At 56.1% G+C, this 16,779-nt stretch overlaps 5 protein-coding genes across 5 annotated transcripts; 2 read left to right on the forward strand and 3 right to left on the reverse strand.

The window, feature by feature from the left end:
- Positions 1-1,289: 1,289 nt before the first annotated feature.
- Positions 1,290-2,659, reverse strand: DICSQDRAFT_177957 (uncharacterized protein; the record flags this gene model as incomplete). Its single annotated transcript, XM_007361933.1, has 2 exons — positions 1,290-2,417; positions 2,495-2,659. The coding sequence occupies 2 exons, from the start codon at positions 2,657-2,659 to the stop codon at positions 1,290-1,292; spliced, it is 1,293 nt and encodes a 430-aa protein (XP_007361995.1).
- A 5,995-nt stretch (positions 2,660-8,654) lies between these two features.
- Positions 8,655-9,568, forward strand: DICSQDRAFT_144016 (uncharacterized protein; the record flags this gene model as incomplete). The annotated part of the gene is made up of 2 exons (XM_007361934.1): positions 8,655-8,879; positions 8,975-9,568. 2 exons carry the CDS (start codon positions 8,655-8,657, stop codon positions 9,566-9,568), a joined length of 819 nt encoding a protein of 272 aa, XP_007361996.1.
- Positions 9,569-9,913: 345 nt separating this feature from the next.
- Positions 9,914-11,348, reverse strand: DICSQDRAFT_152579 (uncharacterized protein). Its single transcript, XM_007361935.1, has 4 exons — positions 11,241-11,348; positions 11,051-11,170; positions 10,339-10,979; positions 9,914-10,236 (listed from the first exon to the last, which is right to left on the reverse strand). Exons 1-4 carry the CDS (start codon positions 11,292-11,294, stop codon positions 10,083-10,085), a joined length of 969 nt encoding a protein of 322 aa, XP_007361997.1. The 5' UTR covers positions 11,295-11,348; the 3' UTR covers positions 9,914-10,082.
- Positions 11,349-11,971: 623 nt separating this feature from the next.
- DICSQDRAFT_159500 (MFS general substrate transporter) lies at positions 11,972-14,293 on the forward strand (the record flags this gene model as incomplete). Its single annotated transcript, XM_007361936.1, has 14 exons — positions 11,972-11,996; positions 12,052-12,134; positions 12,199-12,282; positions 12,350-12,388; positions 12,444-12,464; positions 12,535-12,571; positions 12,632-12,703; positions 12,758-12,947; positions 13,011-13,061; positions 13,123-13,380; positions 13,450-13,612; positions 13,681-13,749; positions 13,820-13,938; positions 14,019-14,293. The coding sequence occupies 14 exons, from the start codon at positions 11,972-11,974 to the stop codon at positions 14,188-14,190; spliced, it is 1,383 nt and encodes a 460-aa protein (XP_007361998.1). The 3' UTR covers positions 14,191-14,293.
- Positions 14,294-14,481: 188 nt separating this feature from the next.
- On the reverse strand, positions 14,482-16,663 carry DICSQDRAFT_177961 (nucleoside hydrolase). Its single transcript, XM_007361937.1, has 8 exons — positions 16,560-16,663; positions 16,454-16,490; positions 16,346-16,401; positions 16,272-16,296; positions 16,053-16,220; positions 15,693-15,982; positions 15,228-15,636; positions 14,482-15,005 (listed from the first exon to the last, which is right to left on the reverse strand). The coding sequence occupies exons 1-8, from the start codon at positions 16,585-16,587 to the stop codon at positions 14,639-14,641; spliced, it is 1,380 nt and encodes a 459-aa protein (XP_007361999.1). The 5' UTR covers positions 16,588-16,663; the 3' UTR covers positions 14,482-14,638.
- Positions 16,664-16,779: the final 116 nt, after the last annotated feature.

The raw sequence follows: 16,779 nt of genomic DNA on the forward strand, positions 1-16,779 counted from the left end.
CTTCTTCTCCAGCGCGGGCCACACATGCGTAATTTTCTACCCCTAGTGTTCTTTTGCTATCATCATCCATTCTAGGGCAGAATGTCCGTGCAGTGACCGTCTACGGACTAGGAGGAGTGGAGAACCCGACTGGCACGTTTGGCTCGGGCATTCCCGCTGCCACTGTGAGCGGGTCGGACTTCATCGCTGCATATAATGCGTACAACAATGTCACCTTGACGCCTCCGGCTCTCCCAACCCCATGCCTGCGACGTCGTTCTCCATTGCACTGCCGAATCAAGGCGAACACCACATCCGAGAAGTAGACTCGATGCGGCGAGGGAAACGCGCACCTGTGGATGGCACTGTTGTCACGAGTAAGCGAGCGCGTTCCGGTGGTCTAGACATCGTACTCGACGCGAGCGAGCGGGGGAAACATGTAGAGTCATGGCATTCACTCACGCAAGGAATTTGTCCCGCTCTTGCTTGTAAAATATTGGAAACGGACACACGAGCACCGTCAGGAGGCACAGCGCCGCTACAGCAGGAACGAACTTCCATTCATCGACCCTCGCGATGTCGCCCATTGTGGCGTACCGGAAAAGTAGCCAGCAGAACAAGCCCCACGCCGAGTACGCGAAGAACACTCTGTAGACAGGGCGATACGTCTGTGATGACTGCCGCATTTCCTTCCACCCGGGGTTCCTGCGGTCTGTTGGCAGCAGAGAGGTAAGCCGGTAACCGTCATAGTTGTTGAGGTCTAGTGCGCCAGCCGCATCGATGTTGCAAAGATGAAGCCCATGGAGGTTTGTTGCCCAACCGAGAATACCGAGCCCTGCCAAGCACAATACGCGGAAGGGGAGAGGGAATGCAGCAGAAAAGAAGAGCTCGTCAAGAAAATCGCTCTTCATTTACGGAAAGGATAGAGCTCGGCGCGATGGAGAAGAGGACATGGAGGAGATGAAAGCAGCGGCCAGCACAAGCTGCACAACATCAGTCTCGCGGCGGCGGCAGTGCTTTCTCGGTGGCGCCCGCGGTAGACTTCCAGGCGCCCGTAAGCCGCATCGGTAATCCATACCAGAACACAACGACCATCCCCGTCCAGCTCAACGCCGTAAAACTTCTCTCGGGCAACATAGCAGCGGCCTCTGTCGCGCGCAAACTCTGGCATGCTTTCCAGGCAATACAATCATATAAACTCGTGGCCCAATGCGATACAGGGATCGTAGCTGTCCAGGCGTGTGATGTCCTACAACCGACACTGAACAGTGACCCAAAGTAAGGACGAAACCGCTCGTGCTCCCGGTGCTTCATCGCGACGTCTTGACACAAGCGTCGTCTTCGTCTCCTTCAGGACAATCGGACAAGTTCGACGCCTTCATTAGAGTCGAAGGATCCTCAAGGACGGACGACTGCCCGCTCGGCATGACCTCGGGATCTGCGAGGAGTTCCCCTACGCCGGCGGCGGCACCGATGACTGTGCATGCCACACCGTCACACCTCTGATTCGTACCCGAATCGCCACTCGAGTTCGCAGTCCCATCTGATCCGTTTCGCTGAGTCGTGCCGGACAAGGAGCCGTTGTCGTCGCCGTCTCCACCTCCATCGCCCGAAGCACCGTTGCCTTGAGTGGCAGGAGAGCCGCCAGCCGATCCTGTGGTACCAGAGCCATTCTGTGTAACGGTGCCGGAAGGATCGCCTCCGTTGCCACTTGTGCCGCGACCATTCCCTCCAAGTCCAGCCACCGTTGGAGTAGTTCCTGCGCCTGTGTCGCCCGGAGTTGAAGGACCGCCAGAGCCGGAAGGGTTCGCTGAGGTGCCAGAGTTTCCAGTCCCAGTTGAACCAGAGTTGCCGGTTCCAGTTGTTGCCCCAGTACCGTCGCCAGACCCAGCAGTCGGAGAGGCTCCGTTTCCGCTTGGAGCGGGCGTGTTGGTGCCGAGGCTACCTTGGGCAGTCGGGTAGCCTTGTGGTGCGTTCGGGTAGCCATGCACTCCATCGGGGAAGCCTTGCACCGAACCAGCCGACTGGGGATAGCCAGACTCGAAGCCAGGCTCAGCACCGAAACCAAGACCAGAGCTCGGATAAGAGTTGCCAGCGACATTGCCTTGGTCCGAAGGCGCATATCCGCCAAACGACGTTCCGGTGTAAGCGCCAGGTTGGCCGTGCCCGCTCGCACCGTTGTTCGCGTTGGTACCTCCCGGGGAAGCAGGCCCATTCCCAACTCCGCCTACGCCTGTGCCTCTGCCACTGCCGATGGAGCCTCGACCTGGCTGGCCACTAGTTGTACCACCGTCCTTGGACTGGTCCCCTTGGCCGCAATCTGGAAGTATATCGTTCACTACTCCTTGTAGATCCGAGGCATCGGGACCGGATAGGTCTGTGACGGACGGCAAATTTACCTGCCGGCCAAGGGTACTGCAGAGCATCGGGTTGACAAGCTTTCGATGTAGAAGAGCAGTTAACAAATTCACCAAGGTCAGCAAAAGCATTGTTGAGACGCACAGACAAGACGTACTTTGAGTACAGGATTGCTTATGAGATCTAAGTTATTAGGTCGCGACGATGCAACGCGGGGCACGTCCGCGATGGATCCCACGGGTGGTTGAGGTACAGGTGCGCCACGTAAGGGAGCGACGAGTATCGCAAGCTGCGTGAAAACGAGCAATGAATGCAAAGCCATGTCAAAGGAGTGTGAGCTAAGGAACGACGTTGGACTGCAGCGATTGCGGTGGATAGTGATGCTTATGCAAGTAGAACGAAAGCAAAATGGGAGCGGCGGGCAGTCCAAAATGAGCTGCTCGCGGCTCCCCTTATGTGACCTGCTGTTGCGGCGAACACGAACCTCTTTGTGTCGTCACCTGAGGAGGCTGGCTGCGACTTCACTTCACTATCCGGGACAGCCGCTGCCGGAGTCAGCGTCGATCGATCGAGCGTGAAAGGTCGAGCTTAGGACTGCTTCGGATTCTGACATTGCTAGAGGCAAAGTGCGACATGACCTTGAATTCTTGCGTAAGTGCCGATTTTGACATAGACGTACGCCCTAGTAAATGACGGGATCTAAATCAGCGAAATTGCTAGAGCTTGCCATGCGCGCAGTGCAAAAGGGCGCCATATGGCGCTGAGTCTTTGGTATCCTGTGCTTCTCAACTGTATCCTGACGTCTCGGTGAGGGGACCACAGTGAACGGGCAACGATCAATCTGACCCCTGGTAAGCACATAAATCAGGTATATATAATAGCAGGAATGAGCGGTTTGACGTTTGCACCAGTTATGGGCCTCGACGTCTGCGAGCCGAACTTGGTGCCGAATAGGGAAACCCAATCGTGACAGGAATGGAACTAGAACTCGAGTACGCCCGGATCTTACTACAGTAAGTGAAGGTATGTCACGCAACATACGGAGACGACGCACCTTATGTGAAGAATGGCTGCGAGACGACCTGACATCATCTCACCAGTACACCCCCGCTAAGCGCGCAGAGATGTGCACCTACTACTACGTCTTGCAAACAGAGCACTCGGCTAAGACCTCAGCTTGCGTGTATGACTTGCCATGAGGCGCGGTTGTGGCGACTGATGCGGTCGGAAAGAAGAGACTTGCAGGGCCGGTTGTGCGAAACATGCGTGTAGAGGCATACTTGGGCGAGGCCTGTAAAGGAGACATTGCCGTCTCACTACTATCACAGACTATAGTCAGCAAGAGGTCATCCCAATCCCAGGAACAGAGGAATAGAGATGTGGAGAGGTAAAAGCAAGGAGAAGAGGTGTTGTTGCGATATGCCTGGGGCTTTATGCTCAGCAAGAGCGTGGAGTTATGTGATGTATAGTGGTGAAGTGGCGTCGGTCAACAAGATGCGACCTTTTTTGCGCTAGCATCTCCTCCGTATTGCGGCGAAAGCTATGTCTAGAATGTATGTATGTTTGAAGGCAGCTAGATTCCAACAGTGATTGAATGGCGATCGAATGTATCTGCTGACTGTTGGCTGCCGATATATGCCAGAAGTCGTCGTGTCCGATGCTCGTCTGCCACCTTTGGTCCGACGCGAGAGTATGATTGGTGAGAATGTGCGGACGCAGACGAACGCCGGAAAGGGCTGACCGGCTTTGCCCAGTTTGCCATGGATGCCTAATACACCGGGGGCATCAACGTCTGTGGCACATCGTGTCCCATCGCAATTCCACCGTGATCAGAGTCACTGTAGGATCATTACCTGGTTGGTCGTCCCGCCGTATGGAAAAGTTAGTCAAACTATGTTATATGCTAATGCCATTCGTTGTGTAGGGTTCGGCTGGTGTGAGACAAGGGTGGGATGCGGAGAGGCAATATGATTGTCTCAACGAGGTCATGATGCCTCTACGATGAGACACGTTGTCCTACATGTTCAACGCCCCGGTGTTACATACTTGGATGCGTATTCGCACCGTACACAGCCGTCGGCGGTTACACGGGCCACCTTGGTGCCTCAGAGAACCACAGGATTTGAGGCAGCGTTTAGACCACAGCGCTGCTTGGTAGACGGTTAGACCTATGTTGGGATATTCCGGCCGGTCGGCGATCCTAGACCTATGATGATCGCTGTGAAAGCCCTCTAATCCCCACGGCAACTGCGACCGACCGCATGCACTACAGTCAAAATGGAGCATCAAACTCAGTCAACGGGCAGAGACACCGAAGCAACGAACGCACCTTCCACAGTAGGACAGGAACCACTTGCGCGGAAGCGCGGCTGTCGGACGCCTGTCTGCATCAATATCAGTCTTCGTGTCGCATAGGATGTCAGCGCGTCGATATGTCCCCCAGTCAGTGTCGTCGATGCCGCATATGTCGTCCCTCCTCGGCAAAGCGCACAACGCTCGAGCTGCTGTGGAGACGCCGAAAGTCGAGTATCACAGCCGTATTGCAATCCTGCGGCACAGGAAAGTGCGCTACAGCTACGAGCGCCGGATTGGAAACAAGGTGAGCGAGACCGAAGTGGGAACCACGCGGTGGGAGCACAGTGACGGATGGACGACAGTTGCTGACATTGCCGGGTTCCTGAGAATCATTGGGGCGTTGATGTACTGTGTGTCCTGCAGTCCTGGATCTTGGCGGACTACGGATATGTATGTGGCCGCTCGTGGCGGTCTGCGGAGGATGGAGGTGACATGACGGACTGGATGTGCGGCCTGTTCGCGATGGCGTGGCATCGCGGTGGGCGCATCACCCGCAGCGAGGGTGAGTTGGTCGCAGCCGGCCCGCGAGATCTCATCGCAGACAATTCCATTGATCTTCACTGGTCATCGAATCCGCGAGGGCGTTTTTACCTAGAACCGTCAGGTCCAACGGCGCTGGCATCTCACCACTCCGATCACACGAGCGCTGGCGACGTCGTGATCAAACGGATTCCAACAACGAGGGATTGAGTTAGTACAGCAAAGCACGCTTACCACGCCGATCCATCTAGCCGAGAGACAGATCGGGAGATTAGGCGGCTGCAGGTCCATACGGTCCTGTCGGTACAAAACATATCAAGGACCGCAAGCCAGCGAAGATAGACATGCATACTGACTACCATTGCGCATTCTAGCGCTTGGGATGGAAGGCGGTCGGTGAGTCATCACTCGCCTCAGCGGCGATGTTACTTGTCCGTTGATGATTCGAGGCGAACTTCGGCCACAATGTCAGGCCGATGCTACTACGAAAGAGCACCCAGAGTTGTGCAACGCTTGCGCAACCTCAGGCTCCGTCTGATCTGATACAATCAACAATGCAAAAGCACTGGCAATGTCGCGAGTGCTCACCGGATGTGTGGCAAGCTGAGTTGTGGCCTCGGTCCACGACTTCTCGGTCCAGCGTGGGACCGCAAAACGTCCTTCGATCGGTCCCCAGATGCCACCTACGTCCCCAAAAGTGTGAGATTAGACGGTGGTACATTCACGGCGAATGCGTGGGTCAACCGGTCACGTCCCACGGCTAACTATGCAAGTTCGTCAGCAATCCCTTATTATATGTATGCTACGACGTCACGCTGCGAACGTGACACGCGGATGTACATAAGCTATGTCCACGTGCCTAGGAAATGCCGCAAAATGCTTGTGTAGACCAGGAGATGAAGCCAATCAACTCATGCCGAGGATTGAACGATATAGTGTGGAACTGCGAGCTAGCGTCAAGAACGGGAGACATTTCTTGTGCCCTTGAAGACGGAAACGGTGACATACCTGCTGCCAGCGGCGGATCATCGCAACGACATCTTGGCTATGTTCGTGCACCCAACAAGCACAGTAGCGCCAAGAAACAGAATACGCAGAAGCAGCGGCCGCCCAGCTAAGCGAGTTGACAGCTGTGGGAGGCTGCAGGTCCGGCAGGCCGTTTTTACTCGGTGCTGTGGACGCGAAGACATCGATCTTGGTGACGCGCCGCCTTCAAGCTCCTTCGGCTCCAATTTGGATTTCGGTAGCGTAGCGAGACGGTTGCATGCGGGCACGCGGCGCATGGCCACGAGTATGTAAGGGCGATGTCTGACCATCAGCAACAGCGGCGTCATGCCGTGACCTTCCTTCAAGGACACGCCTTGCGGCCACACGCTTGGGCGCCGCCGTATAGGAACGTCGAGCTTGTCACGGTACGACCTGTGCGACTTGAAATTGTGCTTGCTCGGTCCTAGGAACTGCTTGAAATTGCATGGGATAGGACGGCGACCGGGGGATGCTAGTCCGGATATTTTGGGCAGCGAGCATTGTCACGCCCTACGACAGCCGACTTCTACACCCCCCTTGTGGAGAGCTCTCGGATGAATGGTAGAACTTTATGGCGTGGTGGATCTAGACGCCATGCCCCTCGGTCCGGGTGCGATCTGCAGCACGGAGTCAGGATACACAAAAGCGCTGCGCACCTAGACGTGGGGGCAGTACTCTTGAGCCAAAGCAGTATGTGTCAGGCCACCGCTCGAAACGATTAATTGGCTTGCGGTTGACGAGCGGCACAGTACTCGGAGGATAATCACGGGGCGATTCTGGAAACAGGAAAGTGCATTCAACATTCGCTAGACACCCGCAGCCTGCAGATGTATATGTGCATGACACATCAGCCACTTCGAGTGCAATTGCTGCGTATCAGGATCGATTGACGAGTACAATCATTAATAGGGTTAGGTCGGACTCACTGTCTCGCCGCCATAGCGGTACAACCGTACAATTCGTGCTGTACCAAGCCATCCTAGGACGGTCGAGACGGCGCAGCGAGTTGCGAGCGAGGCGCCATTGTCGTACTGATAGTGGGCGCACCCGAGGTAATTTGAATACGGCGCGTAAGAGCGCGTCAGCAGTCAGAACGAAGACGCGCATCCGATCCAAACAGGGCCTGTAGGACCGATCATATTCAAGCTCGTACGTGTGCTTCTTGTCGGCTAAGTGTATTGGGGATGAGTCAGACCGTCAGAGGACGCTTGGACGAGCGAGGTACAGAAGACGCAACTTCGCGCCACGGAAGATCTGCGCTGTGACACAAATCCGTCCAGATCGTGGTTCCCGACGGTCAAATTCGACGGACGGTCGTCTGAAAGGTGTCTACTCAGGGATCAGCATTTCATCTGTCTCCAGATTGCAGACAAGTAGAATTGGGAAGAGGATTGCCAACCAGCGATTCGCGCGGAGACAGGCATCTGTGCCGCTGATAGGGTTGACAGGAGACACAGCAGGGAGTAATGGTAGGCAGAGTCACGGACTGGAGATATAACTCACACACCCCCGGCGTCGGTCACAGACAGGTGTCAGACCGGCATCCGACCGGAGGTAGAGGTTGGAAGTCCTAGTCGGCGTTGGAGGGGAGATCGCACGACTGTCGCCGAGCGCCGCGGGCGCAAAGAAGGTGCATAGGAAAGCTTGAAACTGATCGCATCGGCGACCCCGCTAGCGACGAGAATGGAACTCGGTCCTCCGGCGATTGTCTGTTACATAGTATGTAGCGATAAGGGCAGCCCCTTGTCTTCAAATGGCGGTTCTCTTTGGACGTATGCATTCGCAGGCCCTGGCTCGGTAATGTGCCGATTGCAAACGGAAGTTGTGTCCAATTGGATCAGCGTAATCAAATACACCGGTGATATTTCAGATGAAGGTCGAGTCCACGACGCCTCGCGGCACCGGCCCCTGTCTCTCAGACATAACGCCGGACGCGTGGCCGCAGGTCGCTCATCACGCACTGGATGGATATGTAGCTTGTAACAGCGTGATCTTTGGCGAGATGCGGCGCAGCGTAAGCGGGCTGCGGTGCCAGGGGATCGTGAGACCGGGGTGTGTAGATCGCCTCGTCAAATTCGAGCTTGAGCCAGATTGCCGCAATGGTGGGGAGTAATCAAGGTTACGCAAGACAGGGGATTAATAGGACCGTGACGGTGATCAGGAGGCAAAAACTGGCACAGCAATCAATGGAGATGGGTCCGAGGATACTGAAAAACGGCGCCCACGGCCGGGCGAGTGATGCACCCTGATGGCGAAGGACAAGCACCTCAACCGCGCTCACGACAGCCCACGGACTTGGTATCAAACATTTCCATTGACTATTTGACGCCACAAGTCAAATACAGTTCCATGCCTCCGCCCAGCCCCTTCAAAGCCCCTGGCCTCCCCCGCTCCGACCATCCCATCCCCCGCGAATACCCCGTCCCACCGCTGCTACTGAACACTAGTACAAGAGTATGACCCGTGGACGCCGAAAGGACATGACCATACCCCCTTCGCGTGCCCTTCTCCAGCAGCGAGATTATCGAGCACGCAAGGCACAGTATGTCGCCGACCTCGAAGTTCGTGTAAAGAAAGCCGAAGACGAGAACGTCCTCCTTCGCAAGGAGATCGATGCCCTCCAAGCCAAGCTCAAAGCCGCTACGCCTCTCCAGGCGCAATCTCCATACGGCCCTGAAGTGGTACGTGCATACGTTATTGGGCTTGTTTGTCGCCCCCCCCCGTGCCCGGGGGCATAAGCATTCAAGTGTCTGACTCGCGCGCTCTCTTCCGCCAGGCCGCAGCCTCCTCAGATCTCATGCACCACCTCACTGTCGCGGCTGCCTCTATCACACGATTTCAGCAGCTCGCATTCTACCCAGGCCCTGCCGGCACGGGCCCTGCGCCCCATGTTAACCGCACGCCGATCACCCTTGCCACCCCGACGTACACTCCGTCGCCCGTTGCGCCGCCGCACGCGCACAAACTCAGCGTCTCGCCACGCATCGAGCTGCCGCCACTCGCACTGTCGCCACCGCACCACCGTCACCGCTCCGCGGAACGCGAACGAGAACTCGAACGAGAGCGGCAATACCGCGAGCCGCTCCCTTCGGTGTATCCCCACCGCTCGCTTCCCGCCACCGTCATGGGGCCCGCCCCCGGCCAACAGGCTGCGCGGTTCCCTGCCCCCAGCGATCCGGACTGTTGCGAAGGTTACGTGGACTGTCGCGGCCTGGTACAGGAAGACGATGAGTCGATGGACGAAGACGAAGACAGCCGGTCCGGGTCTCGGGCACGGTTCACGCAGCGCATGTCCGACGTGAGATCCACAACGTCGTCTTCGTCGGGCCCGGAAGATAGCGGTTCTTCCCATACGGCCGGCTCACGATGACTCAGTTTCTGTGCTAACGCTCGCGCCCACGAAGCTATACTGGTATGTTGTGGCCCTTTTGGAATTCCACGGCGTAGCTGATTCGCGTCTTTCTTCGGCATCTGCAGGATATGTTGTATGCATATGACCCATCTCGTCGGACTTGTTCACAGTACTCTCTACCATGATGTGTTACCTTATTATATCCCCGTCTGCCACGATGTATCACCTAATCTCTGCTGTATAACATAGTTTTTTACGATTAGGAATCCGTCTCAGGATTATGACATCCCTGACATTGTTGTCTTCTTGCTTTCGAAATCACTTCGCTGTCATTTTCGTTCCTTCAGACCGTGTGTCAGGATCATATGAATGATACGACATTGATGATGTTGATGAGGACGGTTCGGGACTTTTTAGTCGAATGTATTATGGACTCGAGGCATCGGCAGGATGCCCCACTCTTCCCAGCGTGGTGTTACCGCAACAACCTGACTTCTCCAACCCCGGATACGTCCCTGCTTTCAAACCGGCTTTAGGAAATCGGGGTCACTGCCTCTTTCAAATTCCGAGCCCTCTCCGCGTAGTCCCACCGATCCAAGCCGCCGAAATCGATAGTCATCGCGCCTGTCGCCAGATTGACCTGCAGCTCACAGATGTGACTGACCCGTGCGCGCCAACTGTCGCCGCTGCACGCCGAGGCCGAACATGCAACATGTATATTCAGCACGCGGGTTCCACGGTCATCAGAACAACCCGGTTCGACGCGGGAGATGAGAAGGAGGACTGACGTTGCCGTGCCGTACATCGCGGCGCCCTTCTGGCTCACCAGCCGGACGCATTGGTCCTGGTTCGACTTGTCGTCATACACCCAGACCGTCTTCCCGCTGTATACTTCTTGCCAGCCATCGTGGTCGACGAGCCGGTTCGGCGGCCGGATGCGTTTCGTACCTGCGGGTGGCGCGGGAGCGCGCCGAACGTCCACGTCGTTGAGGAGACGAAGCGCGGTCAGATTCGAGATGCCCGTCAGCCTGGCGCGTTCGTCTGGGGATGTCGCATTGACTACGAAGAAAACCGGGCTCGCCGCCCCTTCGCCGCCGTCGCCTTCCTCGCCGTCTGCGTCTTCGTCATCCATCGCCGAGTCTCCTTCAGCATCGGTCGAGGATGATGCTGCGCCGTGGGCGGCGGATGGGCCTTCGCTTGCGCCTGTCGTGTTCTCGTCGGGGAGGTCCGCCGGAGGCTCAGATGCGAATTCAGCTTCGGCGTCTTGCAGCCGAGCGTAGAAGGCCTGCCAGGCACCTTCGTTCGTGTAGTCTGTGCGCAGAAGGATTCCGAGCCCGGGTGTGTTGTCGGATATGTCGTCTAGCGGATCGTCGTCCGTGGCAAAATCAGCGTCTTCCACGCTTTCTGCAGAAAGAGGACTTTGACTGATCTGCACGAGATGACGCGTGTAAACCAAAGCTCGTTTTTGAGACTGGATGGGACGGAGAAGCGGCGGCTCACCGATGCAAGATATGACGTCTTGTGTTCAGGTGAGAGGGTCCAGAACGCTTCTGCCACCCTGAGCCGCCACCTGCGTCTGCCCTCGCCTGGATAGCGCGCCTTGGTAGCCCCATAATGTTCCTGCGCGTGGACGGACGCGATCAGCGCGCCGGACCGCTTTGGCGACAACACAGGGCTTGTGGCTGCTGACCACTAGGAAAGGTGCGAGGCTAGGTTCATTTTCTTCCGTCTTGGATGGCTCCATGTGACTGTTGGTGCTGCACAGATGTACAACAAGTGCGAAGAAGAGGGCAAGCAGAAGTGATCGGGGTGCTGTATGAGGAGAGGTTGGCGGCAAATTGATTTTGTGGCACTTGGCGTCAGCATTGGCGCTGGCAACGGTCAGGGTCATGCGCCCACATCCTCCACCGGATTAGGTATCCACAGTGTTTACCTACCGCTGGCTGCCGCCTCTGCAAGGGCATCGTGACCGTAGCAATGTCCCCCGCGTTGTTGCAACCGACGGCATGCTCCGAAAATACTCCCATGTGGTTGCGGTAGGTTTTCTCTCTGTTCGGTCGAAAAAACAGGACACCAACGTTGCTTCACCAGTTCGCCCTGCATGCAGCCGAGGACACGTCGTGCCGAACTGAACTTTGAGTTGCTCCTCCCCACGGTCGCACGTTTAGCTCATTGTGAGCTCTGTGATCGACGCAACCCCAAACTTCTGGGGACTTTGAGCGTGCGCTGATCCAGCCGGCCCGTCAGCAGCAAGCATATGAGATCACGCGGGGTCAGGCTAGCTCATCCCTCTTTCCCATCAAATGCGTAGACTCCTGGGGCCCCGCACTCCGCTGCTGGTATATAGATCAACTTTCGCGAATTTGCCTTATCGTGCTGCCACCACCTCCCTTTGTCTCCCTCACCATCCGCCACGCTGCGATGGCACCACCCGTAGGAGTAACTGGTTCGTCCGGCCTGATTGTAGCCTGAACAAATTGACTGAGGTGTGATTCATGTAGGGAGCGACCTCACCCGTAAGCAATGGGTGTACGCGTTTGCGTTGGTGACATCGTTGTTCTTCACCTGGGGCTTTGCATACGGTGTACATCCTTCTCCTTCTCTTGGCACCAGACATCATACTCATCGGGCTCATACTGGCACTTCAGCTTCTCGATGTCTTGAACTCGCACTTCCAAACCGTCTTCGGAATCGACAAGACACAGAGCACGCTCCTCCAACTGGCGTACTTCGTGCGTCTCTCTTGCAATTTTCCTGTTCATCTGACCGACGACGGTGTCCGTTCCCGTGTGACCGCAGGGCGCGTATCTCGTCTTCTCGCCCTTCGCTAGCCTTTTCGTGAGTGCCATGGCTTTGTCTGGGGCTGTCGCACCGTACTGACAGCCGTGTGAAGATGGAGAGGTATGGGTACAAGGTAAGCAAATCGTCCGCAAAATCAGCAGCTCTACCGGCGTCCAGACAGTAGCCGACGTCATTGTCATCAGAGAGGAATCCACCTGGGTCTTTCCCTATATTCGCTCGGTATGCCGTCCCTCTGTCACCGCGGCGCCATATAGCTAACTATGGGACCTCGGACCGCAGGCGCCATCTTCTTTTGGCCATCGGCAAAGTTCGCCAAATACGGAGGGTTTGTCGGCTGCACGTTCGTCATCGGTGAGAGAGCGGCCCAAACTCTCGCTACGAGGACGAGGCTAATAGGATGACCAGGTTGCGGTCTATCATGCCTCGAGGTTGCGGCAAATTCGTACATCTCCATCTTGGGGAGCCCCAAGTACGCTGCGGCACGGCTAAACTTCAGCCAAGGTTTCCAAGGCGTCGCTTCGTTCGCCGGCCCCATGATTGCTTCTCGCTGGTTTTTCCTTGGGAAGAATGCCACGACCCTCGACACCGTCCAGTGGTAAGCCTGGTTTATTGTATACCGATTCGAGCGCCCACGGTCCTCAGCCTTTGTCTCATCAAGGGTGTATCTTGCGGTTGCGGGTCTCGGCGCTGTCCTCAATATCCTGTTCTAGTGAGTGTCTCTTCCCTTCTGAAGTGAACCTGTACCCATTCACGCATTGCCATCGCGACAGCTTCTGCCCACTGCCTGAGATCACGGGAGATGCCTTGGCTCAGGAGATGCACGAAGCGGGCATCCTGGCCGATGAACAACCGTTCCTCAAACAGTATCATTGTCTCTTCGGACTAGTCGCGCAGACCGCATACGTCGGCGCCCAGGTGGCTGTCGCAGCCCTCGCCGTCAACTACATCACGGAACAAGGCATCGGTATTGACAAGTCGCAGGCGAGCCAGCTCTTCTCGTACTGCCAGATCACATTCACTGTCGGCCGGTCAGTTTATCTTGAGAAATCATCGTTGCACGGTCTCGAGCCTAACGGCGCATGAATGCATGTCCACAGATTCGTCGGAGTCGTGCTCCTCAACTGGGTGGATCCCGCGCTGATGCTGACCATCTACTCGATTGCATGCATGACGTTCGCCCTGGGAGTGACCTACGGTCCCGGGAAGGCCGGCGTGGGCTGTCTCTTCTCACTGTTCTTCTTCGAGTCCATCTGTTACCCAGTGCGTCTCCTACATGGAATGCTATGTCCCAGACGTGGTACTGACATGGGCTGTGCGTGGCGTATTAGGTTATCTTCACCCTCGGCACGAAGAACCTAGGCAGACACACGAAGCGTGGCTCCGCTCTGATTGTCATGGTACGTGCAGCGTCACGTCGGTGCTTTTCCCCATTGTCTTCCATCGCTGACCATGCCTCGTGCCCATCAGGGTGTCGGAGGAGGTGCCTGGTGGCCCCCAATGGCCGGTGCAATCGCCGACCACATCTCCACCGCACAATCGTACGTCATCCCGTTCTCGGGGTACACGATTATGGGCATGTATGCAGTGTACGTGTCGAATTATTCTCCGGCTTCGGGGCCGGGTGTTCTCTGTGACTTGGGGCTTACGTTGAACCTCCGTTCGGCAGCGGCATGGTCATCTCGCAAGCACGCACTGGAGGCTTCCGATTCCGCACTGTCGACGAGATTGCGGAGAAGCGGGCGGAGCTCGACCACAGTCCATCTCCTGCAGGTGGTAACAGGGAGTCGGATTCCGTCACCGACAAGAAGGGGACTCAGGAGTTTGTCGAAGTCGTATAGTACCGCCCCAAAACTTCCTGGAGTCTTTGGCATTCCTCCTGTGCCCCGGCGTATATGCGCTTCCCTTGTCCTTGTCACGCATAGGTATACACGTACCGTTCACCACTTTAGCACGACCCGTCGGGACATGTCCTTGTCACTGATCCATTGTATTACTACTGCGCGCCCAATGTACGATTCTCTCGGATATGGAATCTTCCACGTGTCTCGAATGGAGCGATACACTGTACGCTTCTGCAGCGCAACGCTCGAATACTCCTGAGTTTGAACTTCGCACCTGGCTAGCTGTCACCTTGCACCCGAGCACTGCCCGCCCGTGCACTATCAGCGTTAGTATTCTACCAGATACGAGTACACAATCTGATACAAAAGCACCCTTAAGCACACGAATTCCTCCGATCTCGTCGGCACGGGAAGAAGCGGCCCAATTCCCTCGCCTGCACCCTGATTACGACCTGACTCCCCAGACCCGTTCGAGAAGGAGCTTGACCAGCGCCGCAGAGCCTGGCGTTCTCGTAATGCAAGGAACCCCTCCCGCAACTCCATTCATCTGTCCGTCTGATGGACGATCTAGCGTATCGGTCGCGGTCGCGCCGGTGGACACCTGCGCGTGTACATGACTCCTGTCCTTGAAAACCGGGGGAGTTTCGACCTCGACCTCCGCCGGGACCGCAGTGGACTCATACACGCCGGAGTGCTGGAAATTGAGCCGGTCGAGCTCTGCTTGTACCTTCGCCCGGTTCGCGCCTGGGGCGTAGGCGCTGGGGTCCTCTCGCCGGTCGATAACGAACATGCCGCGCGTCAGTTCTCCTAATCTATCCACTCGAGACGATGTGTTGGGAGGCGTGCGTAGGCCGTTTGGGAATGAAGGTGTCGAAGCGAAGGTTCAAGGGGTTGCGGCCAATGCAACGTTGCGCAAGGTTCCGAAGTATGTTGGGATTGAGAGGGACCGAGTGGATGATAGACAGTCGAACAGTCTGGTTAGCTCGCTTGGCCCACCACGTGTATCAGTCGCAACTACGTTCTGGAACACGTACCGTTCGACGCCGAATTTCCTGCGCATGGCCTTCCATCCTTGTTGCAGCACGGGCAGTGCTGCCGGATCTGGGTCTTCGTCTCTGACAGGGGGATTCTCGATAGCACACCATACTGCGGCGATATCGTGCAGCTCCATAGCGTCTTTGCCAAATTGTCTCATCACTTCTCGCGTGCGTTCGAAAAAAGAGCTCGTGAAATGCACGATGGGCGGCTTCCCTTCTGGCTGCGACGGAAAAGCAGTTGACTCGAACGCTGGGTCGACCATCTCTTTGTAGTAGGGAAACCTGATCTCGTGCGGGGTCGTTATGTCGAGGGGGAGTAAGAGGAACCGATTCAATGGCAGGCCCTGCTCGAGGTCATCTGGCGTGAGGAGCTCCTTGACAGCGAATGGGTCCGCAAAGACATTGACTGCGCACGTAGTGAGGAGCTGGAAACGCCATGAATATAGAAACAAGACTGCGTACACTCCGACACGGGATTGTGATTCCCAGGGACATCCAACGCCCCACCCATACAGACGACGCGACCAATGCGGTCACGTACGGCTTCTCGATCGAGGCGCAGTATCTTCGCGAGGTTGGTAAGGGGGCCAAGAGCGATGTATGATATTGTGCGCTCGGGTTCCGATTTAATCAGATTGAGCGCAACCTCGACGCCAGACTTGCTGCTCAGTTCCAGCTGAGGGTGCTGTGATGGGTGGTTATCATCGACATTGAGATCGGGATGACTCTGCGTGATGCCACCCAAACCGTCTCTGGTGATCGAGAGACGAATAAGCAACCGCAAGGCACGGACATGAAAACATCACAACGATGAATAGACACCTTCCGTGGAAGTATTTGGCGCTATGCAACGCCCCTTCTAGCGGACCATCTTCTCCCACTGCTAATATTGTCTTCCGCTCTTGGGAGAAGTTGACGTAACGGTACGCATCTTGCGGAAACTGCTCCAATTGTCGGTGGATGGCTTGGTATGTCTTGAGCACATTGACGCTGATGATTGCGTTCAGACACCTCGCCCGTGAGAAGGCATTGTCCACCTACTAGGACGCCTCCGCATCGGTGTTTCCTGATGTAGCGCTTGAATAACCCATATTGATTTGCATCGGACCACTCACCGAAGGAGATGATGATGGCTAGGACCTCTATTTCAGGACTAGCCAAAGCCAGCAGTCTGCAGCGAAGTAGGTCACGTTGAGACAATGTGAGGAAGGGGTATCACGCACAGTGCCAAGATATCATCGACCCCCGGGTCAGTATCAACTGCAGTTTACGGACGTCAACTTACGTTGGAAAATGCAACGTGTTTCATGAAAGTGTTAGGGCACGTACTGATGACAGGTATCTTCGCCGTTGACATGATGGAAATGTCGCAGGTTATACAGGAACTGTCCGTAGTTGTTGCTCACCAACAGACGCGATACGTATCCTTTGCCTCCTTATCACGGTACAGTATGGGTACAGGCACACGTGGTGATCAGACAAACCGACCAGCGTCTAATCGTGCAGAGATCTTCGCAATAAATATTGGCCAAGCAATGGTTCGGTGTCT

This window comes from Dichomitus squalens (genome assembly GCF_000275845.1).
Source record: "Dichomitus squalens LYAD-421 SS1 unplaced genomic scaffold DICSQscaffold_3, whole genome shotgun sequence".
In the NCBI taxonomy this organism is placed as follows: domain Eukaryota; kingdom Fungi; phylum Basidiomycota; class Agaricomycetes; order Polyporales; family Polyporaceae; genus Dichomitus; species Dichomitus squalens.

Bases quoted from the DNA above. Each gene is read 5' to 3' on its own strand.
- DICSQDRAFT_152579 (XM_007361935.1), bottom strand. From the start codon at position 11,294: ATGGAGCCATCCAAGACGGAAGAAAATGAACCTAGCCTCGCACCTTTC. The intron at 10,980-11,050 runs GTGAGCCGCCGC...CATCTCGTGCAG, and splicing joins AGACGTCATATCTTGCATCG to ATCAGTCAAAGTCCTCTTTC. The intron at 10,237-10,338 runs GTCAGTCCTCCT...CTCGGCGTGCAG, and splicing joins GCGATGTACGGCACGGCAAC to CGGCGACAGTTGGCGCGCAC.
- DICSQDRAFT_177961 (XM_007361937.1), bottom strand. From the start codon at position 16,587: ATGTCAACGGCGAAGATACCTGTCATCA. The intron at 16,402-16,453 runs GTGCGTGATACC...ACTTCGCTGCAG, and splicing joins GTCGATGATATCTTGGCACT to ACTGCTGGCTTTGGCTAGTC. The intron at 15,006-15,227 runs GTACGTGTTCCA...TCGAGTGGATAG, and splicing joins AGGAAATTCGGCGTCGAACG to ATTAGGAGAACTGACGCGCG.